General features: G+C 41.2%; 1 protein-coding gene across 2 annotated transcripts in view; it reads left to right on the plus strand.

Annotated features, from left to right (window-relative positions):
- Positions 1–27,284, plus strand: part of srrm3 (serine/arginine repetitive matrix 3) — a 106,023-nt gene that overhangs the window by 33,735 nt on the left and 45,004 nt on the right. For both annotated transcript variants that reach the window (XM_066661089.1, XM_066661090.1), the window contains exon 3: positions 21,593–21,831. In XM_066661089.1, the coding sequence (XP_066517186.1) occupies positions 21,605–21,831 (227 nt within the window). In that variant the 5' untranslated portion in view covers positions 21,593–21,604. The remainder of the gene's footprint in view (positions 1–21,592; positions 21,832–27,284) is intronic.

The following is a 27,284-nucleotide window of genomic DNA, read 5'->3' on the forward strand; positions in this document are numbered from 1 at the left end:
AGTGAAATGGAGGTTTTTGCCGGCAGGATGACCAGATGCCACTCTGGATTTGATCATTCTGTTCTAGTTCCACTCTCTCAATCTGCCCATAAATCTTTTTTACTCTTAAATATATACGTTTCCTAAAAGACACTTTGCAAAGATGTACACTTCTAGGAATGATCTTTAATTGGTGAGTTGGTATATTTTGTAGGTGTTCATTAAATATTAAAAAGGGTATTTAACACTTACAGAAATGGGAAAGTTGCTTAAAGAACCATACGTGGTTCTTTTATGACGTTTATTTTTGAATATTTTCATAACTGTAAATGTTAATGAGCAGATATTTAGTTAATTAAAGTTAAGGGATATAAATTAGGATAATTTCTAATAGATCTAATATAGTTAAAATATAGCTGTTGCTCAACATACACAAGGAAAGGTCACCAGGAAATAAACCATTTTTAAAACAGAATTAAAATGAAGACCATTTTTATTAGTTTCACTGTGGAGTTTCCTATGGTCTGCTAGTGTAAATCTAATGCCTTCTATCCATCAGCTGAATGCCTAATCATTACCAAAATATCAATATCATGACTGATGATTATTATGCATTTATTTGACTAAAAATAGGTGAAAATCCTTAAACCTTAAATAAAATCAAACTGAAAAATGATCAAAAAATATAATAAGCTAAATGATATATAAACATGTATACACTTAGGTAAATCATCTAAAAATAATATATAAATAATTATTAACAACAATATGAGTTTTATTCCACTATTTGTTGGTAGGTGGATGGATGACTCAAAGGTGTCCGTAGGTATGAGTGTATGAGTGAATGTGTGTGTGTCTGTGTTGCCCTGTGTATTCCCGCCTTGCGCCCAATGATTCCAGGTAGGCTCTGGACCCACCGCGACCCTGAATTGGATAAGTGGTTACAGATAATGAATGAATGAATGAATGAATAATCACCACGACCTTGTACTTAGATGGCATGGGGAATTAAATCCTGATTGGACCGTTTTCCAGTGATGTTTCCACTATATATCACCAACCTAAATAACCAAATAAGAGAAGTCTTTACTACGTGGTAAACAGTTACAATCTGCCTCTTTAACTCTTAAGCTAACACTAGAGCTAATCTGATAAAGAGAACATCTTAGTTTATCAAGGATAAATCAGAGAAAGCATCAGGTAATAACATATTTGGCTTAGCTAGAAATAGACCCGCACTGCTTTTTAACCATGTCCCTGCTCGCAGTAAGGCTTTTGTGTTTTATAGTAGTAACAAACACCAGAATATGTTTTCAGCTTTCGAATATTGGCAGCTTTGAAATGTACCGGAATGGATTACTGGTATTACCTTTGGGATCTGGCTCTGGATCCTTTGCCAAGCAACCTTTTCCTTCTTCAGTTACTTATGTTCTTTTGCAGCTATCTCTCTCGCTATACTTGTAGCATGCTAATACAAATGTTTAGCCGCTACATGTGAAATTCCTGTAGGTGTTATAGCCCTGGCATGAATAAATGCTCAACTGAAATAGCAACAGAGCTTTGGAACGATCAACAAGGTACCCATGTTCCTACTATTTCTCCTCTTTCTGTTCACTATGCTTCCATTTCCATAGTATTACCCTCTCTCTCTTGCCCCCCTCTCACTCTCTTTCTAATTTCAGTTCTTCTCGTCTCTGATCCTCTGGAAAATTGACTGCATGGGTCTGTTTATCGCGCTTGGGTTCACACAGGCTTCGGAAGCCCATTAAGAATGGGGCAGACCAGCCAATTTATTGTCCGCCTACACGTTCTACCTTTCACATTATTTGCCACTGACTTGACTGGAGCTAATAGCGACCCATTTAGGTGCGGTCCCCGATTGGACCATTCACCTGCCTGTGTTTTGTCTTCCTAAGAATTTATATGTTGAGGATAGTACTGAATAGGGCTGGACAATAATTCTGTATCAATATACATCACAATATAAATGTTTCAATAACGGTGATATGATTTTTAAACACATTTCTGATATTTCGATGTACCTCATCGATAACTATCATTACATTCATGGACAGATAGACAGACAAAAAGAGAGATATATAAAAGCTAACTTCATATCTCATAAATGGTGGAATTTGATATATTTTTTTATATATTCCTTATATTATACCACCTCAAAAAATAAAGAAACTATCTTTCCATCTCCTCTTAAATTCATTATAATTCTCTCTCTCTCTCTCTCTCACTCTCTCGCTCTCTCGCTCTATCAGTAGTCCTTGTTTATGAGCTTGGAATAAATGTATGCTAATGCTGTCTATGACCCAAATTGGTGTGTGTTGTTTCTTTGAGAATGCTCTGATATTTGAATATAACCTTTAGAGCTTCACTAAATCGGAGACTCTGTGTTCTTCTGCTGTAAGGAGGTTTGGACGAGTCTGACCTTTTAGACTCTCTCATAGTTGCAGTAGCACAAATGGAAACGAGTCCTGTTAACAAAGCTAATCTCACTGTCTTGCTGTATGTGTGTGTGTGTGTGTGTGTGTGTGTGTGTGTGTGTGTGTGTGTGTGTTTTTGTAAAAGAGCAAAAGCACCAGACAGAAATAACCAGAGAATGTGGATTTGTAATTACTTTATCGCCAATTTTCTTTGATGTTCGGTTGTTGTTGTTGTTGTTGTTTACAGTAATCATCCCCTCTCCTGTTGCTTATTTACCTCGGAACACCTCTTATTCTGAGTTCTGCATTTAATTGTTTGACTTATTTCAATATTTCTCACTCATAGCTCATTTAAACGAGCAGTGGGAGTTCCAGTTCTGAGGAAAAAGCTGATATCACACTTGTATTTGTTTTCAAAGTAATAAAGGAGAATTTTAGCTGGATTAGAGTTGTTATTTCAAGTAATATTTCATTTTTAATTTCAATCCAAAACACATGTTGTCCACAGGAGTGAGTGAGTGATTGTGTGAAATTGTCCACAGGTGTGAGTGTGTGAGTGACTGGGTGGTTGTGTACTCATTCATTCATTCATTATCTATAACCCATATCCAGTAGGGCTTATCCAAAAGGGTCGCAAGGCAGGAATACACACTGGAGGAGGTGCCAGTCCTTCACAGGGCAACACACACACTCACATATTCACTCACACACATGGACAATTTGGAGTCACTAATCCACCTACCAATGTGTGTTTTTGGACCGTGGGAGGAAACCAGATCACCCGGAGGAAACCCACGCAATCACAGAGAGAACACACCAAACTCCTCACAGACAGTCACCCGGAATGAGACTCGAAATCACAACCTCCAGGTCCCTGGAGCTGTGAGACTGCGACACTAACCTGCTGCACCCTGTGCCGCCCCCTGGTTGTGTACTATACTACAAATAATATGAATTACTGAAATGAAGGAAGCTTCTGAATCGTGCAAAAGTCTATACAGCAATTTCTCTATTAGTGTTTAATTAATTAATACTGAGTCCATTTTCACATGGACAGTGTTAAGTTAACACTAACAGTGTTGATTTAACATTGGTGAAATTGCTGTGTACACATTAGTCCTATCATTCAGACATCACCAGTTTGATCCCTGGTGATGCCTCAGTTATCCAAGACCAGAATTCCAAAAGAGCTCTCTCTCCCACTCTCTCTATGTAGTCCTTGTTTACGAGACTGTAATGAAAGTATACTAATATTTTAGTGCTGTGTGTGACCCTACTCTCTGTGGTGGATTCTGAGAGTATGCTCTGATAGTTGACAAGAGTTTCTTGCACATTATTTCACTAATGCAGTATTCCTTGATCGTCTGTCATAAGAAGGATGGGAAGAGGCATGTTAACTTTGAAGATTCCTGTTGATTCACTTTTCATAAATGCTTTTACCAAGCCTCTGTTTAGAGAACGAAGTTGTGCCGCAATCAGTACATTCAGCAACCTTGTCTTGTGGTCATTATAAAAGCAGAGTAGAGATGGCGCCCCTGATGGAGGCTCCTTGTCACATCTGCCCGTTACGACAGGGACACATGACTCAGCTAACGTGGACGGCGGCCATGACTGATCAGTGGAGAGGAACGGCTTCGAGCAAGCAGATGGGGGCAGGCAGCGTTTTGAAGTCCAAGCCAACAGTCAGAGGCTCGGAGGGTGTGTGTGTGTGTGTTCAGTGTGAGAGCTGGTGAAGCATTTGGGCAGCATACAGACCGGAATACTAAATCTTTGAAGCTGCAGATGCGTCCTTAAAGTGCAGACTTATTATGCTGTTATTAATCTTAAGATTTATTAATCAGTATGTACCATAAATTATTCAGTAATTGCTATGAAGCTTAACATGTTGTAGAAGGAATTAACGTGTTAGTGCACATAAAGGCTATGTTTCATCAACAAAACATTGCAAGCTTTAGTAAAATGTATCAGCACATGGAGCATAGAACTATTCTAGTAGGTAAATTTTGTATCTGGTACCTGCTCTCTCATGTTTTTTTATTGTGCTGAGTAGGGAATTAATGTGATATGTAAACCTTGTAGGACTCTGATGCTGATTGGCCAGAGAGACTTGTCAATCACAACGGAATGCAGACATCCAGCACAAACATGGCATTTGTAAACATGTAAACATCACATTTGTTTTTGCCCAACTGATGGTAAATCATTCCCACTACCATTGGTGTGGTTTTCAAAGCCTGCGCTTCCTGTTAGAGATGATGTTTTGTGACATCACCAGCTACATAAGATAAAGATATATACAGAAACATTACTATAATAAAATACTTGTTAGAATTGCCATTTGAGTACTCATATACTTGTTCTGAAAACCATAAATGTAGTCATTTTCTGAGTAAACACATACCTTTGACAATATCCATTTATCTGTGGCTTGTTTAAAGATACGCTATATTTAAAATAATCACGGGAACTTGTTGTTCTGTAGCTTCGTTGTTGTATTAATGAAGTGCTGTGGCCTCACTTTTATCACAGTGAAGAGATCTGCTGTTTTCAGTGTCAAGTTTTAAACCTGCTGTAAACTGTTTAATTACCGAAGTAATAATTAGAAAAGTTTTTCCTGAAGTGGCTGCGTGACAGAGATGAGTCAGAGGCCCTGTGGTTTTACTCATTAGAATCACTGTACTTGTGTATTTAAGATTAATCATCAAACTTCTTGTTCCTCCATGCTCTACATGTGTTTCATCCCTAACTTTACACCAAGCATATTTCTTAGCGGCCAAAAATCCAATGATCTCTGCGCCCTTAGCTTCAATGACCACATGGCCGTTCTTGGCAGGTTTGTTGGTTTCTGCCTAGCTTTAATTCATGATACATTCTACTAACCAGCTGTTGTTATTTACACTGAATACACTGAAAAATGTTTTGAATTCACTTTCTCAGTTCACCCTGTTCCACATTAAATCAACACAAATCTTGACAACAGTAAATACGATGAACGTACGCAGTTGTTTTTATGTATTATATAGTATTTCATTCATGTCAAACCATAGGCATTACACTGGGGGACACTACTTTCTAAAATGGCTGATATTCATTCATTCATTCATTCATTGTCTCTAACCGCTTATCCAGTTCAGGGTCGCGGTGGGTCCGGCGCCTACCCGGAATGATTGCACAAGGAAGGACCACACCCTTGAGGGGGCACCAGTGCCTCGCAGGGTGACACACACACACACACAGACTCACACCTATGGACACTTTTGAGTCGCCAATCCACCTACCAACATGTGTTTTTGGACCGTGGGTGGAAACCCACACGTACACAGGGAGAACACACCACACTCCTCACAAGAGTACAAGAGTAATTTTAGCCACTCCGTCAAATTCTTGACACCAGCACATTGAAAGAAGAGTTGTGTGCTTGTGCTTAGTGAATATAAAGTAACACTTTTATCGGTGTATTAAAACAGCAATCAGCCATTTTCTTCAGTGATTCTTCTTCACATTATTAAACAGCCATTATGGTGACACCTAGTGGCCTGGATGTGTCAGAGATTATGTACCAAATATATTTTAAAAATGGCAAACCCCATGGTGGGAACCCTCTCTATGGCACATAAACGTGCAGTGGTCCAATCTGATTCAAAGAAAGCAGGTTGACTCTTAATTTCTTGTTTGTTGCTCTTGAAAGGAAAATATTTTAAAACATAATAACTTTTATCAATACACAGCAACTTCACCTGTGTTAAATTACTGATGTTTTACACTGAAATGAAAAATGTCTGTGTAAAAATGTAACACTCGTCATGACCCTGTGTTAATTGAACACTAACAGTGATAATTAAACAGTGGTATAGTGTATAGTTTGCTTCGTTGTGGAGGTAAAAAATAACTGACTGTTACTTACACCAATTTATTTATAAATCTAAACGCTGTTGCTCTGGATATGTTTTGTAGTTTAGTATCTTACTGTGGCTTTAAAAAGGCTTAGGAGAAACAAGTAAAATAGTATTCTGATTGTTCAGACCTATCTGTTTTCTCTATGGTTTAAGGCAGTGTGATTAGTTTGCTCTGTATTCTGGGCATTTATGTTGGCAGTGCTCGGAGTTTGGCGGGGGTTGAGAAGCTTGGTGTTGGTTGTGAGTGACAGAGCCGTGGGCGATTGGAGAAAGGCCCGGGGGGTTGGGGGGGGTTGTGCACGGCCAGGAGCGGAGGGTGATTGGTGCTGGGGGCAGAGAGCCATGCCTAATTGACAGATAGCACTTTGAGTCTCTGAGGCGTTCTCACTCCATCAGTCTCTGTCAATTAGAGTTATTCAGACCTGCAACCTAGAGCGAAAGAGATCACAACCACACACACACACACACACACACACACTGGAAATCGCAGAGAGAGGGGGGGGGGGGGGGGGGGGGGGGTGAGAGCGGGAGGAGAGTAGTGAAGAGGAAAGGTGATTTTTGTGCTGCAGGAGAAAGACTGCGCACACACTAACGCTAATTCAGGACTTGCACAAGCATCTCTCTCTCTCTCTTTCTCTCTCTCTCTCTCTCTCGCTCTCTCTCTCTTTCTTCTTCACTTTTGCTTTTGTTTTATCAACCATTACATACCGAGGGGTCAACGATTGTTTTGCTGTGTATTTCTGCATCACTGAACGAATATTTTGAGTCACTGTTTAGAGGCTATTTTTGCATGTGTATAAGTTTTCTGTGTGTGTGTGTGTGTGTGTGTGTGTGTGTGTGTGTGTGTGTGAATAATGCGTTAGGTCACTGTGTTTTTGCCTGCTAGCTATGCGAGTGCACAGTGTGATGAATGTGTGTGTGTGTGTGTGTGTGTGGGTGTGTGTTTGCTGTAGTTCTCTTCTCTGGACCTAGAACTCATGCTTCAACACACATATAATTACTCAGGCCTCAAGATCGCAACCAGAAGGACACACACACACGAACGCACACACACACACACACACACACACACACACACACACACACACACAGGAAAACACACTCCTTTTAACCTTGTGCAAGTAGAGAGCAGAAGAATAGAACACAGTAGAATAGAATAAAATAGATTTAACCAAGCAACAATGCAGAGTAGAACAGAACAGACCTGAATTAATCACATCACAGTCGAATGGTCCAAAAGGAAATGGAGTAGATTTTAATAGAACAGAACCGAATGGTTTCGAGCGGTGGCTGTTTTTTGCACGGTGTGTTCTTGTGTGTTCTCTCAAACTTGTGTTCCTGCTTAACATCATCTCTCACTGCCCAAGTTACAACCCAGTATTCAAGAACGCCAACCCCGAGAATGGTTAAAGAACTTGGATGGTGTTCCTACCCTGCCTCAAATATAGAGGATGTCAGTCTGTGATTTTCAAGAGTTTCAAGGTGATTTCTGAAGTACATTCTTCCAAAGAATTCAAGTTCATTCTTCGTGTTCTTGTTCGTGCAGTGAATAAACAGAGCAGAGGGGAATGGGATCTGAACAACTGAACAAAACAAAGTCAAATGGATAAGACAACATTACATTATTGACTGCAAAACTAAACAAGTTAGAACAGGGTAGAAATGAATAGATTACAATACAGCAGACGAGGACAGAGGAAACGCTGCATGAAAGTGAACTGGAATGCATCTGAGTTAATGATGATGAAGACTGGGAGAGCTGTAGTGATTGACTGGGGAGGCCCAGAGCACCGGACTCATGGGAGATTCTCCGTTCAATTGTTTTATTGACTGTGTCAGAGTAGATTTGTTCTGGAATGTATAGTTTCTGTCTGATCAAAAGAACACCTCTCTCTCTCTCTCTCTGTCCATCTCTCTCGCTCTCTCTCTCTGTCTTTTTCTCTTTGTCTCCCCCCTCTCTCTCTCTGTCCCTCTCTCTCTCTCTGTCCCCCTCTCTCGCTCTCTCTCTCGCTTTCTCTCTCTCTCTCTCTGCCCCCCCTCTCTCTTTCTCTCTGTCTCTCTCTGTCCCCCCTCTCTCTCTGTCTTTTTCTCTTTGTCTCTCTCTCTCTCCCCTCTCTCTCTCTCTGTCCCTCTCACTCTCTCTGTCCCCCTCTCTCTCTCTCTCTGTCCCTCTCTCTCTCTCTGTCCCCCTCTCTCTCTCTCTCTGTCCCCCTCTCTCGCTCTCCCTCTCTCTCGCTCTCTCTCTCTGCCCCCTCCCTCTCTCTCTCTCTCTGTCCCTCTCTTTCTCTCTCTGTCCTTCTCTCTCTCCCTCTCTCTCTGTCTGTCCCTCTCTTTCTCTCTCTGTCCTTCTCTCTCTCCCTCTCTCTCTCTCTGTCCCCCTCTCTCGCTCTCTCTCTCTCTCTCTCTCTCTCTCTCTCTCTCTCTCTCTGCCCCTCTCTCTCTCTCTCTCCCTCTCTCTTTCTCTCTCTCTCTCTCTCTCTCTCTCTCTCTCTCTCTCTCTCTCTCTCTTTCTCTTTCTACACTGAGCCAGAATGAGGATTTACCTTTAAGTCTTTTAGTCTTTCTTTTGGCAGAGGGAGGCTTTTTTGGTCCAGGAAAAAATGCTGTCGGCTCCCTTTCTTCTTCTTCATCATCATCATCTTCTTCGTTGAGGTAGCGAAGGCCTTAAGGAAAAAGCTACAACAATGTCTTTCCTAACCCCATCATCTGTGGAGAGGGAGAGAAAGAGGGCAAGAGGAAAAGAGAGGAGGTATTTAATCTCCTTCCCAAACTCCACTTTCCAATTTCCGTCTGTCTTCACAGAAAGCTGAGCGACTATAAGGTTATTTCCAGTTCCCGGAACAGATAACTGCTTTAGGTCTTTGTCCTTTTCCCTCCCCTCGTGGAAGGCTGGGCCGAGGAGGACCGGGGATTTACTCCTGTGAAAATGGCCTCCTCCTTCTCTTTCAGGAGATGCAATAAAGCTTGAAATCATTTCGGAGGAAGCCGAGGCTGGCCTCCCTGGGCGGTTCAAGACATCCACTCTGCCAAATTAACCAATCTGGTCCTGAACGAGGCTGAAGAAAAGACCCGGCTTCTACAGCACCCACGAGATCCATCAGCTTCCACTAACAGCCGGTGGACCATTGGTACATGAACATCTTGTCGTCTAACACAAAATGACATTTCTGACGGATACAGCAAAAGCCGTTATAGTAGTAGTGTACTTTTTGTGGACGTTAATGCTGGAGGTGGCCGTAGTAAAGCGCGAACAGAAATACAGAAAGGTTCTTTCGCACACTCTCATCTGACAGGGAGCTATTGGAGACACTCAGGGGAATATTTGATCTTCATCACTTATTCACACTGTTTTTTCGCCCATAGACCTGTTACAGGGAGGAAAAAATAGACGTATTTCCTAATGAAATCAGCTCCAAATGGATGGCGTTTTTCATCTAAAACGAGCCCAGGGGAAACCAGAGTTAATATTTGGTAATTAAAGTGAGAGAGAGAGAGAGAGAGAGAGAGAGAGAGAGAGAGAGAGAGAAGGTTTAGTGGGAGGCTCTTTTGGGTAAAAAAGAGCTATAATGAGAAACTCAGTTTAAAAAGGCGGAGTAAACATTTCTTAACTTAGCTTTACACAGCGTTTTGGGACCAAGTGTTGGGGCCTTCAACATCCGGAGCATTGATTGTGTAAAAGCTGGGGAATGTTCTTAGCATGAGCTGCACTTATGATTTCAATTTTTTTTTACATTATTATTCTCTCTCTCTTGTTCTCTTTTCTTTCTCTCCCCTCTCTCACTCCATAGGAGATGATAGCAGTGTTAAAAATAACCAGAGGTTTGTCCTTGGACAGAGTGGAGCAGATGGATTGATAGTGTTTGGAGTGTAGCAGTGATGTGTGTGTGTGAGAGAGAGGTCATTTCAGGGTTGTGGCTTTAAAATCTCTATACCTCCCACCTGTGTACTTTATTTTTTGGACTCCTGTTCCACAATATCTCTCTCTTTCTCCCCCTCTCTCCCTCAGTTCATCTCTAGCTCTTACTTCTTTTACTGTCACTATTTCAGTTGATACTGCGGTGACAAGTCAGACAAGTCTGTCCTGCAGTGTCCTTGACACACTTCTGTGCTTACACTGTGTAGAAAAAGTAAAAACATCCATCTGTATTTCCCAGGCACAGCTAGAATGAAGGGCACATAAACGCAAGGTAACCGTACCCAATGGCAGAAGTTAGCTAGAGCGGTATAAAGCCAGTCAGCACTGGAGTGAAAGAGCTGCACTGAATACCTCTGAGATGAGCTAGAGTGAGGTTTGTGATCCAGAACTAATCATCCAACATTAATCCCTGACCTCACTAATGCTCTCGTGGCTGAAACCAATCAGATACTCACAGCACTGTTCAGTGTAAAGCCTTCCCAGAAGAGTAGAGGAGCTGTTACCTCTGTGAAAGTAGGGGCTGGTCCCACAGGCATTGGATGAGGTGGATATTTTGTCTTAATTGGGAACTAATGGGAACTAGTGTAATATTTTTTTGTGAATGGGGTGATGGTTTTATGATGGTTTGTTCCCAGATGTGTGTTCTCATCGCGAGATAATGTCTATCATGAATCTGAAGAGGGGGCAAGCTTGAAAGTTAATTCCATGGATTACAGAAGAAACAATGTATGAGCAAGTGCTGAGAAGTTGAGAAGTCTGTGATTGAATAGCACAGGACTGGATAAACCTCTGGTACTGTTCCAGCCTTTTTGTCAATAAATCTTTTCCTTTTGCCTTCTTGGTATCGCTATCCAGCCAAAAGGTGTAACGGTTATAACTCTGCCTCCATCCACCTTTCAAGGTCGCCCCCCGCCTTTAAAAATCACTCTCACCTTGTGTTAAAAACACTTCAGGGACTATTTTTCTGGCTCGGTGCTATTTGCGCGCCACTGTTTCCAGCCCAACACAAGGGCCTTCCTGGAGAGGAGTGAGTGCCTGGAAGTGGTGCATTTATTTCCGTAGGCCCTCTGAGAGTCGGGAACGGGGGCTGAAATAGATTGCTGGGTCTGTGGGCTGCTAGCTCTTTGCAGGCAGTCTGGGGAGAGCACGGTTCAGGAGAAAAAAAAATAGCATCGCTGGCTTGTCAGGCCTGGCCAAATTGAGGAGTGAGTGTACGGAAGCGTGGGTGGGAGATAGGAGGAGCTCCAGTGGAGCATATTGTGGTGTGTAGATGTCTCCGTTGCAAGGGTGGACAGTGATATTCGTCGAGACAGACTGCAACACATTAGCTCTTTGAATGAATGTTGGTGTCACTGGGAATTTGCCATTTTATTATACAGTTTATAATAGTAATAATAATAATAATAACTATTTTTATACACCACTTTTTATATATAGAATGAAGCTCAGTGCTTTATGACATAAGGGAACTGTAATAAGCAACAAACCAGAGAAAACTAATTCAAATAACTTGTGTAATAAAAATAATGATAACAGCAATAGAATAAATAAGAAATATAAGAAGATGTCTGTAGAATATGTCCGGAACATGGTCGCCATCTTGAAATGTGGTCATTTAGCAAATCAGTTAAATAAAAGGGTGTCCTGTGACTTTTTACTCACCCTGTGTTATGATTAAAACTGGATATACCTACAAATTATAGGGCACAGGGTACAAACCAAATAATCAAAGAAATTTTCTTTAGTATTAGCATTTAGCCCCAGTCACACTGACTTCTTCTATTTCGCTTTGCCTTGTGAAATAGATGCTGTAATCACTGCTGTAAACAGTCCTCCATTTTGGTTCAGCAGTTTAACATCTGAGGAGCGCTGTTATTGTAGCCACATAGAAACGAAAATGAGGAGCTTCCAAAGAAGAATATTGTTTGCTCTGCAGTTACTGTTACACTCGCTTGTGCTATATTTTGTTATTCGTACAAATAGAGTGGTATAATATCTCCAGTTTGGAAACCACAACAGATTGCTCACTCAATGTATTTTCACCTAAAAACTGCTATATTTATGTAAATCAGGCAAGAATGAATTGGGTTCTCAACTAAAATGTAAATAACTTACTTTTGTCCAATATATTTTCATTTTTTAAGGAAAACAACCCCCTTGGTTCAATTTTTTGAGTGTAGAAATCATCTGGACATATGCTGTACATGTGATGGAGGACTGAACGGTGCAGGGGGTGTGGTCTCAGTAGCCCTTCAGTGTGTAATGTGCCATGTGCCTGGGATTGTGGAGCAAATCTATTTATGTAATTATATCTAATTATTTTAGCCAAGATTATGCTTCGGTATATTTTTTTCCAAATATGTAAGTTTCTCACTTTTAGCTTTGAATATTCACATTTTATTCCCATTTTGCAGCCCTAACCCAGACACCTCAGTTATTTACATTTCGTGCATGTTGTGCAGACAGACAGGTATAGACACACTCTGGTTGTGCATTGGCAACAGAATGTTGCTTTTGCCTGATTGGTCCGCATGGTGTGGCTGCCACATGTAATTAAAAAATAAAGTTTTTTCGCTATTTCCTGTTGAATGGGGATGAAATTTTGGATGACAAAGTCCACTAAACTTGAACTTGATACGAAACTTTGTGGGCGATAGTTGTATATGTTAAATTCACAAATAATGGTGAATCTTATTGAAACTAATGGAATTTCACCCATGAAAGTGTGGTCAGTGTGATTATGGCTTTAATCTCTTTCAGGTTTATAGTGTATGGGGAGAAAATGTGTTTATTGTTTTGGGAAAATTCAGAATGGATTTTTAAATCATCTTGGTACAGGGAACTTACATTTTAAAGAATTGTGACAGGCCTAGAATTCCCCAAATGTAGCAGAAATCACAGAGATGAGGTGGAACAGACTAGGCCTCCGTTCCCTAGTAATTGAGCCAGTACCAGAGAGTGAGAGAAAGGTGAGAAGACATTATTGAGACATTATGGAGGTGATAATGAATACCCCAGTGGGAACTGTATATTGGTGAGCAGTGAGGGTGGAAGATAGAGGCTGGTGGTTATGTTTTTCAGGGTTAAGTCACTGAATCTTCAACATGGAACAGAGTTATGGGGACAGCGCCGAACACATTGATATCGGAGTTTTTCCCTCTGGAGGCCACCTCTCACTTGATGCAATACTTGATTGATGAATGAGATCCCAGAATCAAAGCCCTAGCTCTTACACAACACGTCCTAAAGCCGTTGATCATTAAGTCATTGTGATGAAAAGGAAGTGTTTCACTGCTAATGCGACATGCTTCAGCATGCAAAGTAAGTTCTGACATGATCTGAAATGAAAAACGTCTGAAAATACTAATAATCATCACTCATTTCTTAGATTATACACTTTCACTTCATCTGTCGGGACCCCTTTAAGGCTTGATCAGTCTTGTGAAATAAAATAAATGAAGTATTTCATTTTTATTTCATCATTTTTTAATATGATCATACTGAAGACTGAAGAAGGTTGCAGTGTCTGGTATTTCTACGCTCACTGTCTATTTGTTCCTGCCCCATTGATCATATAGTAGTGCATTCTTTGTTTGCCCCCGGTCACCCTGTAATTCATGGTATGATTTGGCTGGTGAATCATTCTCAGTGCTACAGTGATGCTGACTTATTGGTGATGTTTTAGTGTATGAACTGATATGAGTGGATCAGACACGGCATGTCCACTCACTGGTAGTAAACGCTATCTTCCATGTTTGTCCACCTTGTAGATGTAAGTCAGAGACAATAGCTCCACTGTTGTTGCACAGCAGTGTTGTTTCTGATGGTCATCCATCCATCGTAGCACAACTGCTGTGTCTGATCCAGTCATACATGTGCAGTTCTCACTAACACACCACTGCCATGTCAGGGTCACTGCAGTGGTGAGAATGAGGCAACAGCCAAATGATAACAGCTCTGTGGGGGTCCTGAGGATTAAAGAACAAATGGAAATTGGGCTAACAAAGAATGCAGAGCCACAGCTGGAATACAGTCTGTAATTGTAGAACTATAAAAGTGCACTTACGAGTTCAGTGGAGCTGTACGATTGGACAGTGACTGTAGAACATTAATGTGTGTCTATTCTTTGCTTGCATTTGATGCAAAGTAAGGTGTACAAAAACTTTTGTGTTTTTTTTTACGTTGTTGTGAATCAACTCTATATTTCTATATTTTGTGTTAAAACAATAAGGAATACATGCTAATAATATGAATGATGCATAGTGAGCATATTTTTAGTGAGCAGTTTGCTATAGTGAGCAATGATATTCTGAGATTACACCTGTACGAGAGTGGTTATGATTTTAATTCTTGTTTTTCCTTTAGGACTTTGTGTGTGTGTGTGTGTGTGTGTGTGTGTGTGTGTGTGTGTGTGTGTGTGTGTGCTGCTGTTGTTTGTTTGAATGAGCGAACTGCATCAGCAGAAAACAAGGCGGAGATGACGGGGGACTTTGAGAATGAGAGAGAAATGCACATCCAGCAGTCTGTGCAATTACAGAGTGCGAGAGAGAAACCTGCTTCTCCTGTGGGAGTTCACAGCGAGCTGTCAGTACTTTACAAGTGCTTATGCAGGCAGACGCTCACACACCGAGCCGGGAGACTTCCGCTGAGCACAGAAGCTATATCTGCTGTGTGTGCCGGTACTTATTACCCTCCCAGAGCAAGGTGGCATGATGTCTGGGCACCTCACACATAGTTATAAGATTTTTACAATCGATACAAGCGCTTTGTGCCTCTGTGTTGCTTTTATTAACAGTTGATTACCAGAAGCAAGCTCTGATAGCTTCCTTCTGTTCCCAATTTAAGGAAATGCAAACTAGCTACCTAAAATGCATAAAACGTTGTTTTGAGGAAAATACACAGCCAGTGCTGTTGCTACATTATGCATCTGAAGAACCTCGAGTAATTAACTGCTTCTCTTTGTGCCCTGTCAATTTCCCGACATCTCGTGCCGCACAAACTGCGTCTCATTACGTGGAAATAATGAAAAAAATGATTAAGACCTAACGCTCTCCCATCCCCTGTGTAAACAATGCAGATTGTTGATGAGTGGGATGTGCGCATTAGCATAATTAAAGCACTGATTGGCTCCATGATACAATATTAAAATGTGTCATTATCATACAGACTCCTGTGTCTGTTCTCTAGATCAGGTTTCACCACATGAATCGATGCAGAGATGAACATTCGTGTCTGAATAACAAAACACTTCCTTGCCCTTCCTTCCATGTTGTGATCGAATGAAAACTCGGATTTCTTATTTAGCCAGCTATGTTTATGCTTGGTTTGATTTAACCCTGGATTTTGTGTTTGAGCCGGTTATATCACCATGACAGTAAATGACTATTGGACCAATCAGAGACAAGCTTTTGACCAAACAAAGATAGGCCGTTTGATGGAAATAAATACTCTGGGTCCTGTTTGTGGTGTCAGCTAAAGAAACAAATAATTCTACATAAATATGAATAATAAAACGTAGTTAATATTCCAGTTAGCACCAAAAGAGTGGAAATAGCTATACTAGTATTTTATTTAAGTTAGAAATACTCTTATTGCTTTGTACATATGTACATAGGGCGCTTTCAGACATTTAGTCTGGACCATGGTCTGTATCAAGGTTTGTATTTTGCTACATTGTATACATTTGATCCTGTAAGTATTGGTTTCACACTGCAGTTTAGCCAACGGTCGTCATCATCTATGTGGGCTATCATTTATCTCCCCACACTTAACATTTACTGATTTATAGAGTGTCATGTGCCTGAATGATCAGATTAATTATTTACTATTTACTATTTACTACTGCTATTTATTTGTGACTTGAAAACATACATTGCTTACATATGCAATATGTCTTTACTACTTATTATAGCACATTCTGATTACATATGCAGTTTTTACTACTTATTTAACAGTTCTGTATTTGCAAAAGGTCTATTCACACTGCACACAAACCGGACCTTGGTTCTGTTTGGTCAGCTTCCATTCTGTGGAGGTCCAAGCATGGCTCAAGGCAATGTCATACAGCATGTAATTAGCATGTAATGTGGCATGTCCTGTTAAATTCTGCCCTGGTTTGATCAGTGACTGAAGCCAGATGTTGATGTTTCACTTAGCAAGACAAGTATCAATCTGTGTCATAATTGTATGTCCATTATAAAGGCTTTAACTGCTTTGAAAGGAATCATATTACCAATGACTATAAAAAAGGGCATAAATATGACTGGATTTCTTTATGCACCACTTAAGCCGCTTGCTTCTTTGAGATGAGATCTGTACTGGACGATAGAGATGCACCATTGTTAATTAAACTTGAGGTCATGTCTCATATTGAATGCAGTATTGCTGTTGAAGCTTGTTTTGGACAAATGAGCTGCAGCTACTGTACAGCCACTACCCAGTTTTCACCAAATATTTCTTTTCAAATAAAGCATGGCAACAGATGGTTTGTCCCACCTTTGCCACAGTAAGGGCCCCTACTATGTTTGGACTTTACACTTCATGTTGGAGCATTGTTGTAAGGATATTTTTGCATTCTGGCGTGTAAACATGAGTGAGGTGCTAATGTTGCTAATGTTGGATGCTAATGTTGGATGATTAGTTTTCTGGACCACAAGCTCTGCTTTATCTCATCCCAAAAGTTTAGGGTATTACTTCATATCAGAGAACATGATTTGTAACTCGGAAATGGCAGTCTTATGCATCCGCTACCCAAATTCAATTCACCTTTATTGTCTTTATAACAATACAAGGTTGTACAGTATAATGAAACACTGTCAGGCTTCTTCCCCAGTGCAGTGAAAGAGACAAAAACACAGAGATAGACTAAGACTGAGGTGCATGAACACTAAATGCAGAATATGGAATATGTGCAAAGTCAGCAGGCAGAGGTATATAAATATATTGTAAAAGAATTTGATTTGTACCCTGAGGTGTTAGTGTGGGTTAGGTGTTTGAGAGCACAGTACGTGAACAGCGTAAACAGTGTCCCAGAGTGGTAATGAGCATAGCAGAAACAACCCTTTTGATTTTGAGAGTTCTGCGCAGATCAGCAGAGAGAAGGAGAGAGACAGATGCGGATAGAGTGGAGGATGAAGAAAAGATGAGGGGCTGTGGAAGGATAGAGCAAGCGAGCGGGAGTGTGCATGCATGTCACAGTGTTTTTTGAGGCGGTGATTTAGTGGATAATGAAGTCTGTGATGATGCCTCCTGCTGCCACGCCACCTGTTAGGCTACGGAATGCTTCGTGACATTACCAACGATGCATAGCTTCCTCAACCCAACCCCCCCCCCCCCCCACTTTACTGAGAGTGTTTAGCATTCAACATGCTGTAGCACATTGTCTTAAACAAACACATTAGTTTACAGTGCTTTCAACAGTCAACTTATTGTTTACACATAAAGAACTCTTGAGCTTGAGTATGAGTCAGTATTGGTCCATTACACGGATCCTGGGTCAGCTTCCCATGAGTAATATAATGAAATATCTCAAAACCACAAAACCAAGCTGCAGTTGTCCACTATATACAATTTATATTTGTGGCATTGCTTACTAGCAGCTCAGCATAGCCATAATAATCTGAGAACAAACTGCCTAAAAATGTTTTATTTGATTATATTTACTAAAAAATATCCAAGTCAGTTTCCCTTCCACATAAAGGATCATGGAATATCCATGATACATGTGGATCGCCCTGTACGGTTCACGATGCGCGTGAACCTTGGATTAATCCCAAATAAACTGACCACAACAGTGTGGAATACAGTTTTACTGCTGCTGTTAATTTTGCAAGAATTATTCCCTAAATCTCGACAGAGAACTACAGTGAAAACATACAGACAGAGCAGCTATGCGTCCCGTGAATGGAGCACGTGGATACAGAACTGTTATGGTTTGTAAACACAGTGCTACGAGAGCCAGAGCACAGCCCATATCAGCAGGGACATCACTCTGGAGTATGATGTTTTGGCTTGTCAGTGGAGAGCTGTGTTTTGTCTCCACTGTGAAGTGAGAGAGTCTCATATAGACGAGGTCTGAGTGTTAGAAGAATCTTCAGTAAATCAGCCAGAGAGCGAAGGACTCAACTAATTTAACATACAATGTAACGAAAGACAAAGAAACAGAGAAATCCCTCCAATCCCTCCCATGGCTCTACCCCTTTCACTGTTCAGGTTTGTTTAGGGGTGTTTAAGGGGTGTCCAGATGCATGTGCACTGTAATGTTGGGGATGTTCAACTCAGCTTTACCCCCCCTCCCCCGGCCAAGCTCCACCCCCTACTTTGGGAACCACTGCTTTAATAAGAGAGCATTGCAGCCAAGTATCATCAGGGGCTCAATAAAAACTGTGAACTATATGTAGCCATGTAGTCAAGTGCGAACTGAATGATAGTTAAATGACTCATATTTCAATGAAAATTACAGTAATTTTTAGTGTTGAAGTGCACTAACCATAGCCACTCACCTTGCTGTTGTAGAGTAATAAAGTATGAATGGGCCAGAGAGGTTCCTTAGGGGCAACTACTGTTTCTGAATGTGATATAGGCTTGTCGTCTTTAGCAGAAAAATAGGAACAATCTTATATCCTAATAAATCTTACGATTAATTAATACAATACAACTAAGGGACATTCCAGCAGGATGAAAGACCATCACCTGACGACTCGGGGCAGTGACGCTGGCAGTGATTAAGCGATGTGGTTGGGTTTTCTCCATCGTGAAAAATGAGTCCATTAGTGGAGCAACTTCTGGCCTCTGTCCCAGAGAGAGATGGAGATGATAGCATCTCTGGCTCTCTTTCTCCATCTCCCTCTGCCCCTATCCGCACAACGCACAATATCATCCAATATGTCTCTATCAGAGTCCACTCTTCCTTGAAATAGCATCTGCAGAGAGGCTTTTCTTATGTATGTGTATAGACCAAACAGCCATAACATTAGGGCCACCTCCTTGTTTCTGCACTCATTGTCCCTTTGATCAGCTCCACTGACCATTCAGGTGCACTTTGTACTTTCACAGTTACAGACTGAGGTCCATCTGCTACTCTGCTTACTTTTTTAGCCCCGACATGTTGTCCGGACCCCCACAGTACCGTCAAAGAGCAGGTGTTATATGAGGGTTGGATCATTCACAGCCCTGCAGTGACACTGATGTGGTGGTGGTGTGTTAGTGTGTGTTGTGCTGTTAAAAGTGGATCAGACACAGCAGTGTTGCTGAAGTTTTTAAACCCCTCAGGGTCACTGTTAGACTGAGAATAGTCCACCAAATATCCAGCCAACAGCATCCTGTGGGTGGTTTCCTGTGTCCACTGATGAAGGACTAGAGGACGAACAACACAAACTGTGCAACATTAGATGAGCTACTGTCTCTGACTATATCTACAGGGCGGAACTATGAGGTATGTGTCTAATTGAGTTGGCACTGCTGTGTCTGATCCACTCATGCCAGCACCCGAAAACACACAAACACCCCAAGCACATCAGTGTCACTGCTGAACAGGGTGAAAGTGGGCTAACAAAGTATGCGGAGCAACAGGTGGACTACAGTCTGAAACTGTAGAACTACAAAGTGCACCTATATGGTCAGTGCAAGTATTAATGATGAATTATGTCACTTTCCTGTCATCAAGAATGTTTCTCTCTCTCTCTCTCTCTCTCTAGATTTTAACGTCTTTCTGTCCACAGTGATAACCATCAAGCTTCAAAGACGTAGTTGAGTAGAGAGGCCACAAGAGGTTAATTATTAATATCTAGCTCAGAGTGAACATCTTGAGAGGTGAAATGAGCCGAACGTCAGTTGACTAAAGGGATGTGACATTTAGAGCTCCTCTCTGTTGCCTGGCAAACTGATCTTGGGTCAGGTTTTGATGAATTGCTGTCTCTGAGCTTATGGAGCAGTTGGAGTTCACTTGGTCGTCAACTGCGTTTAGGTTTTATACCAGTTCTTTCAGATCAGAAAATCCACACTTTTTAATGCATCACTTCCACTTCTTTGAGAATTTTTTTGAAGATTTTTTTATTTTCACTCCCATTTTTACAGTGTGTGAATGTAAAAATTGTATGAGATGTTTATATCGCGCCAGGACAGTGTTTAACTGAGTAACATGTTGAGTTTCTCTGATTTTGGGGAACAATACAACATAAAAATAACAAGGCACATACCTATTAAAGCAGAAAACAGTATCCTGTCTAGGAGTTAAAATGCCTTTTGACTGCAGTAGAGCAACAAGCAAAAATCCCAAACTGAACTGGAGTTTGGAGAATATTCTGTCCAAACTCAGCTGTAGTTGAACAAACTTCAGTTTGATTCAGACAGTAGACAAGTATAATATGAAAAATAGTCTGAAACTCTCTGCCATAATTCGACATAATTCTGTCCAATCCTGGCTACCTTCTGCTGTAGAGCAAATAACCCTTTTATTTTTAAAGCCAGCAGCTACTTATTTTCATACTTTTCTTCTGACAATTATTATATGTCTCTCAGAAGCGGCGTAGAGAGAATGACCCAGGTTTTGTCATTGATAGGCATTTTAAAAATTCATTCATTCATTCATTATCTGTAACCCTTATCCAGTTCAGGGTCGCGGTGGGTCCAGAGCCTTCCTGGAACCATTGGGCGCAAGGCAGGAATACACCCTGGAGGGGCCGCCAATCCTTCACAGGGCAACACAGACACACACACCTACGGGCACTTTTGAGTCACCAATCCACCTACCAACGTGTGTTTTTTGGACTGTGGGAGGAAACCGGAGCACCCGGAGGAAACCCATGCGGACATGGGGAGAACACACCAACTCCTCACAGACAGTCACCCGGAGCAGGACTAGAACCCACAACCTCCAGGTCCCTAGAGCTGTGTGACTGCGACACTACCTGCTGCACCACCGTGCCGTCTGCATTTTAAAAATGATATCTGCAATTATATCTGCAGATGACTTTTGTTTTCTTAAGCACTATTACATTGCTTTTCTATGTAAATATATAGGAAATTAAATGTCTGTGTTTCTTCTGTGGCTTATCTTTGACATAGATTTTTATATACTTCAAAACAAGTTGTGGCTTTAATAAAAGTACATGTTCGTTTATATATGAGCTGCTATGAAATTATCTCTGGTTAGCTGCACTGTGCAAAAATAAGAGCTAAAGAGCAGAAGTTAGAATAGTCCACAATTTAAAAAGCGAGATGGTTTGACAAGCCCAGCAAAGTCCGATCTCAGTGAGATCAGAAACCTTTCAGATACTGCTATATGCATGGACAGTGGAACGCATCAATGAATGTCCATTTGAATTTCATCACCGACCCTGTCTTATCTCTTCCTCTGATTTGTCCAGGGTGCTGTGGCCATGTACGACGGGGCGAGGGTTCCCTCCCCTGGGGACGGTGCTAATGGGGTCCCCCTGCAGCCTGCCGTGCGCCCCAAAGCTGAGGAAGAGCCAGAAAAAGAGGAGGGTGTGAAACAGCCTGAGCCTGTGCTGGTGAAGAAGGCTCATCGCGAGATTCTGGACCATGAGAGAAAGAGAAGAGTGGAGCTGAAGTGCATGGAGCTGCAGGAGATGATGGAGGAGCAGGGGTGAGGCAGAATACTATTCAAAACTCAATATTAACATATCCACTGTATGTTTGCTGTATTGTGAACTAGACGCTAAAATATGTTTATGGTTGATTTGCAGATTTAGAACAAGAAATGGGTGTTAAACTGAATAAGGGATTTTATTTTTGAGATTTCTCATTTCTACAATAACAGAGGGGTTTTAAATAGTTAATAACGTAGAGCACTAATGTTGTATTATAATCATTTTATACTGTATAACTGATGGTATTCCTATGGGCAGCACAGTGATGTTAGAGTTAGTGTCGATGCCACCCAGCTTCAGGGTCCTGTGTTTGATTCTTGGGTCTGAGTTTCTTCCACGATCCTAAAACGCATGTTTGTAGGACACTTTGTGTGTGCAGAATTGTCCACAGGTGGGAATGTGTGAGCAGCTGGGTGTGTGTGTGTGATGCCCTGTAATGGATGCATGCCCTGTCCAAGGTGTGTTCCTGAACCCACCACAGCCCTGAACAGATTGGAGAGGTTACAGGAAATGAATGAATGACATTTCTCCCAACCCTTTGAACAGTGCTTCCTAGTTTCTGAACAGAGGTTGTGTGTACTATGTGATATGTCGTTCAGAAAGGTGATCAGTGCAATATACAATTATGCATAATAGCTATTGTCTTTTTTTTTTACTTTGCTTGCTTGGTTTTTTGCAGCGGTGTGTTATAACGTATTCCTCCAGACAATGGACGCCAAACAAGGAAAGGTGTCTTTCAAGCTGCATCTTCTTTAAACTGTGAGCAGATGCTGTAATTAAAAGTTTACAGAAGATAAAGGGCTTTTTTAATGCAGTGTTAGAGCTCGAGATTTATCATGCTGGGGATTATATTACTGCATTATTATAAATGATTATATACAGGGTAGTGGGTAGTGACAGATCTGGCAGATCCATGGAACAGGGAGAGCTCCCAGAACTCATAAATAAAGTATGTTTTACAAAGATGCATTAAACATGGAGCTCGGTGCTTTCCCAGTTAGCAAGTGTGTTTCTGCAAAGATGATGAAACATTCCTTTCCTGATTTGAGTGCTCTCAGCAAGTAGTTGTTCACTGAGTAGTTTAATGAGTATGAAAATGGTGTAAATCTAATGTCCGGGTCTTCACACTCACTAGGTCTCACACATAGACACGTAGTTTGACTCTTTTTTTTGTGGCGCGAACGTGTTCTTCTCTCCTGGGAGCAATTTGGACTAGATGTTGGAACATGACTGTAAGGATATGATTGTTCTCAGCCACATACAGTTTAGTGGTGTCATTTTTCTTGGATATTTATGTGGGGTGATACGTTCTGGATCACGGACTCCAACTCCAAAGACTAAATGTTTTTATTGCGCTCAGTGCTGGGGGCTTTATACCACTCTAGCTGATGTTTGGCACTGGGTATTGATCATGAGCTCATGTACAGCTGCTCCAGAATGACCCATACTATGAACAGTGCTTTTATATGGAAAAATAAAGTTGATGGTCCCTTGAGCAAATACCATTGCTTACAATGGAGGTGTTGCCTTTAAAAACCTAGCAACATATCATAACTTAATGTATACTTAGCATAACATAACTATAATGCATATTTTAATGGAAGGAACAGGGACATAAGCCATTAAGAAATATAATAGCTAGTGGAAAGAGTGGAGTCTTATCCTCTCTGTCTCACACTTCCCCGCTTGTTTATTTCCAAGCCATTATTCTGCAGTGGAGCGGTAATGTGTATGCCGAGGCATTTGTGAGGTTCTAATCCCTGTCACTGCAGGCTCGGCCATTCAGTCGGCCACATGTCCCTGCGGTCACCATGCTGGACGCCTCAAGAGCTTTCCATAGGAGACGTGCCAAGGAGTGACTAATTAGGCAAGAGGGCTACGACCTTGTGTGTGTACCCTGTGTGAATGTGTGAGAAGGACCTTGATGATGAAGCACTCGGTGTACACACCTGACCTCATGAATAAAATGCTGAAACTGGCAAGCAGCAAGACACACTTGAAATGTTGAACGAATTTTTGTAAGCTAAAACGAAGCAAACTTTTAACACGCGGAGAACTTTGGAACTGGATTTGTTCATTCAGCTACACGACACTTACAGAAGCCCTTCATGGCAGCTGACCTAGGCCTTAAAGTTTATTCCAATGAGTTGTCATAAAGGCTGTTTTAGCCAGTTTTACCTTGGTGATATTTATTTGGTTAAACCTTTAAATTAAAGGTTTAAAACCTCTAAATTTATATGGATACACCTTAATAAAATGGGAATGGTTGGTGATATTAACTTCCTGTTTGTGGCACATTAGTATATGGGAGGGGGGAACCTTTTCAAGATGGGTGGTGACCATGGCGGCCATTTTGAAGTCAGCCATTTTGGATCCAACTTGTTTTTTCATGTGACACATCAAACTTATTGGGAATTTCACAAGAAAAACAATGGGGTGCTTTTAACGTAACTTTATTCTTTCATGAGTTATTTACAAGTTTCTGACCACTTATAAAATGTATTTAAAGTGCTTCTCATTGTGTTGGATTGTCAATGCAACCCTCTTCTCCCACTCTTCACACACTGATAGCAACACCGCAGGAGAAATGCTAGCACAGGCTTCCAGTATCCGTAATTTCAGGTGCTGCACATCTCGTCTCTTCACAGCATAGACAATTGCCTTCAGATGACCCCAAAGATAAAAGAGGCTTATAGCTTTTATAGCTTTGGCCAATATAAAATATTGTAAAATACATGTTCAATGTATTTGTTTTCCCCAAAAAAATTCACCATATACTATTCTTCTGCCACACATTGTAGTCCATCAGCAGTGAGCACATGAGCACCAAGGTTTAACTCTATAAATGTGGTATAGCCACTCCATGAAACAAAATCTGTTCAAGGTTTTTAAGTTGAGTAGAAAAGCCTAGATTTTATCCTCTTCCTGAAGGGAGTCTTACACTAAAGGAGAAGTTTGAGGAAGTAGCAATGGTTTAAGGTGGCAATGTATAGCATTGTATTTCTGTCTCTGTTTTAAAACAGCCTGGGTTAATACAGGGGCACGTTAATATTGAGATCAGATGTTGGTCATAGATGTGCAAATATTATGTATTTTACAATGGGTTTGAGCATGGCTCATCCAATCAGATTCTTTTTATAAATACCACCAATGAATATAGGGCGGCACAGTGGCACAGCAGGTAGTGTCGCTGTCAGACAGCTCCAGGGACCTGGAGGTTGTGGGTTCGATTCCCGCTCCGGGTGCCTGTCTGTGAGCAGTTGGTGTGTTCTCCCCGTGTCTGCGTGGGTTTCCTCCGGGTGCTCCGGTTTCCTCCCGCAGTCCAAAAACACACGTTGCAGGTGGATTGGCGACTCAAAAGTGTCCGTGAGTGAATGTGTCTGTGTGTCTGTGTTGCCCTGTGAACACAGGGTGTATTCCTGCCTTGCGCCCAATGATTCCAGCTAGGCTCTGGACCCACTGCGACCCTGAATTGGATAAGCGGTTACAGATAATGAATGAATGAATGAATGAATCAATGAATATTAAAACTGAAATTCTGCCAGAGAAATAGTTTACTTCAATACAACTCACACACTTCAAATCCCAACTAACCAGGCACACAAACAAACCCACAAACACTATTTTTATTGGCTTATTGGTGTAGAGACCCAACCAATGGTCTACTCAAAACAGAACTTGCACAGACTCAAATGGAGCAGTTTAACGGCTGGTTTATACTTCTGCACAGATCCACATAAATATCTCTGCTTTATGACTCACACATATTGATCTGCACACCTTCAGAACCTCCGTGCCTTGCAGCACTGCAGCATTGTGAGTCAAGTAAATGCCTATTGGCTCGCTGGTAGCTATGGTCACAAGACCCAAACAATACACGACTCAAATGACCTAGAAACAGCACCAGAAATACGGAGCAGTTTGAAGATCAGTTGTTGGAAGAATACGGGTGGCAGAACCTTCTTATATGTTGCTTCTTTGTATTGTGGTTTGGGAGAAGGTCCATGCCCAAACTGTGTTTTGTGAAACAGAACCATTTAAATGAACATTCACAGAAGTATAAACTAACCGTAAAGGAATGCTGTGTAATATTTTTACCTTAAAATTACAGCTGTAAATTACTGACCTGTAATAGGGACAATAGAGCCTTTGTCTGGATAGAGCTACTCTGGCCTCAGCACTGCAGAAACTGCACTAGCCAACTTTCCCCCGCCCCATTTTTTTCAGTACACTGCTGTAAAAAATGACACTAGTGGGAGCCCCAGGAGCAGAAAACCCAAATCTTCCTGAAAGAACTAGGCGGCTAAAAAGGTGCCATGATCATGCAAAGGTGCATCGTGACTTTGTCTACAGTAATATAAACACATCCTAATTATTAAATATTTTTTTAGAAACACAGGTCAGATCTATTTGATGGCTCAAACAAACTGCGCATCAGCCGATGGGATCCACAGTCTTTACCTGTTCACCACAGAATCTGTCAAAACCCAACCCCCCACCCCCACCTCCTCTTCGTCTCACGGCAGATGGTACGTTCCTCATTAGAACTGCTGATGTAGTGGCCGTCAGATTGATGACCATGATCTGAAGCTGAATGTTAAAGAGGAGAGAGCGACCATCTGCCAGGGGTCTTAAACACCTCACAAAGCCCGGCCCCTTTCCTCCAGCAGATTAATTGCTCTCTAGTTTGGGTTGAGAAAGCAAGCTAAGGAACAAGATGAGAAAAATCATCAAATCTCAAAATTTTTTCCATCGATTTAATTCAGAACTAAACACAGTTAAAACATTTATGGAGTAGTGGAATATATAAAATATAATCTAAATAAAATAAAACATGAAATAATTAAATAATAATAGAAAAATGTATTAAATTAAAAAATCAATTAAATTAAAAATCTATTAAATCTATTTTGGACAAGAAAAAATTACACATCATTTATTGCATGAGGAGAAGATGGCTCCTCTGTCACAGATGTAAACTTTTTTTTGTGGCATTGGGAGGGTGATTCTTATGTGATATAACAGACTCAATAGTGTGATGTTGCCAGAGAAGGACACTGAGATGTAGCTTTACTGCCACATGCAACATTTAATAACCCCCCTAACAAGGGCACTAGTGCAGACGGGCACAAATAAACTACTCAGTATTTTTGGGCTTGGTGTGTGGTGATATCCAGAGGCACAAAACACCAGGAGACACACTTCTGCTCCACACTGAGCCTACAGCAACTACACAAATCACTACACACCGAGTTCAAACAAACACACACATGCACACAACAACAACAACAACAGCAGCAGCAGCATAAAACCCCTTAAATAACCCCCAAATGACAAACAAGGGGAGCTGTGGTGTGCTCTAGAAGCTCCCTCGTGAGCCCAGCCTGGTGTCTGATGTCATTTTTTTCTCCACTCCTTAGTGCACAGTGATGTAATCAAAAGCAAGAAG

Source organism: Hoplias malabaricus, chromosome 2 (assembly GCF_029633855.1).
Source record: "Hoplias malabaricus isolate fHopMal1 chromosome 2, fHopMal1.hap1, whole genome shotgun sequence".
Taxonomy (NCBI): Eukaryota; Metazoa; Chordata; class Actinopteri; order Characiformes; family Erythrinidae; genus Hoplias; species Hoplias malabaricus.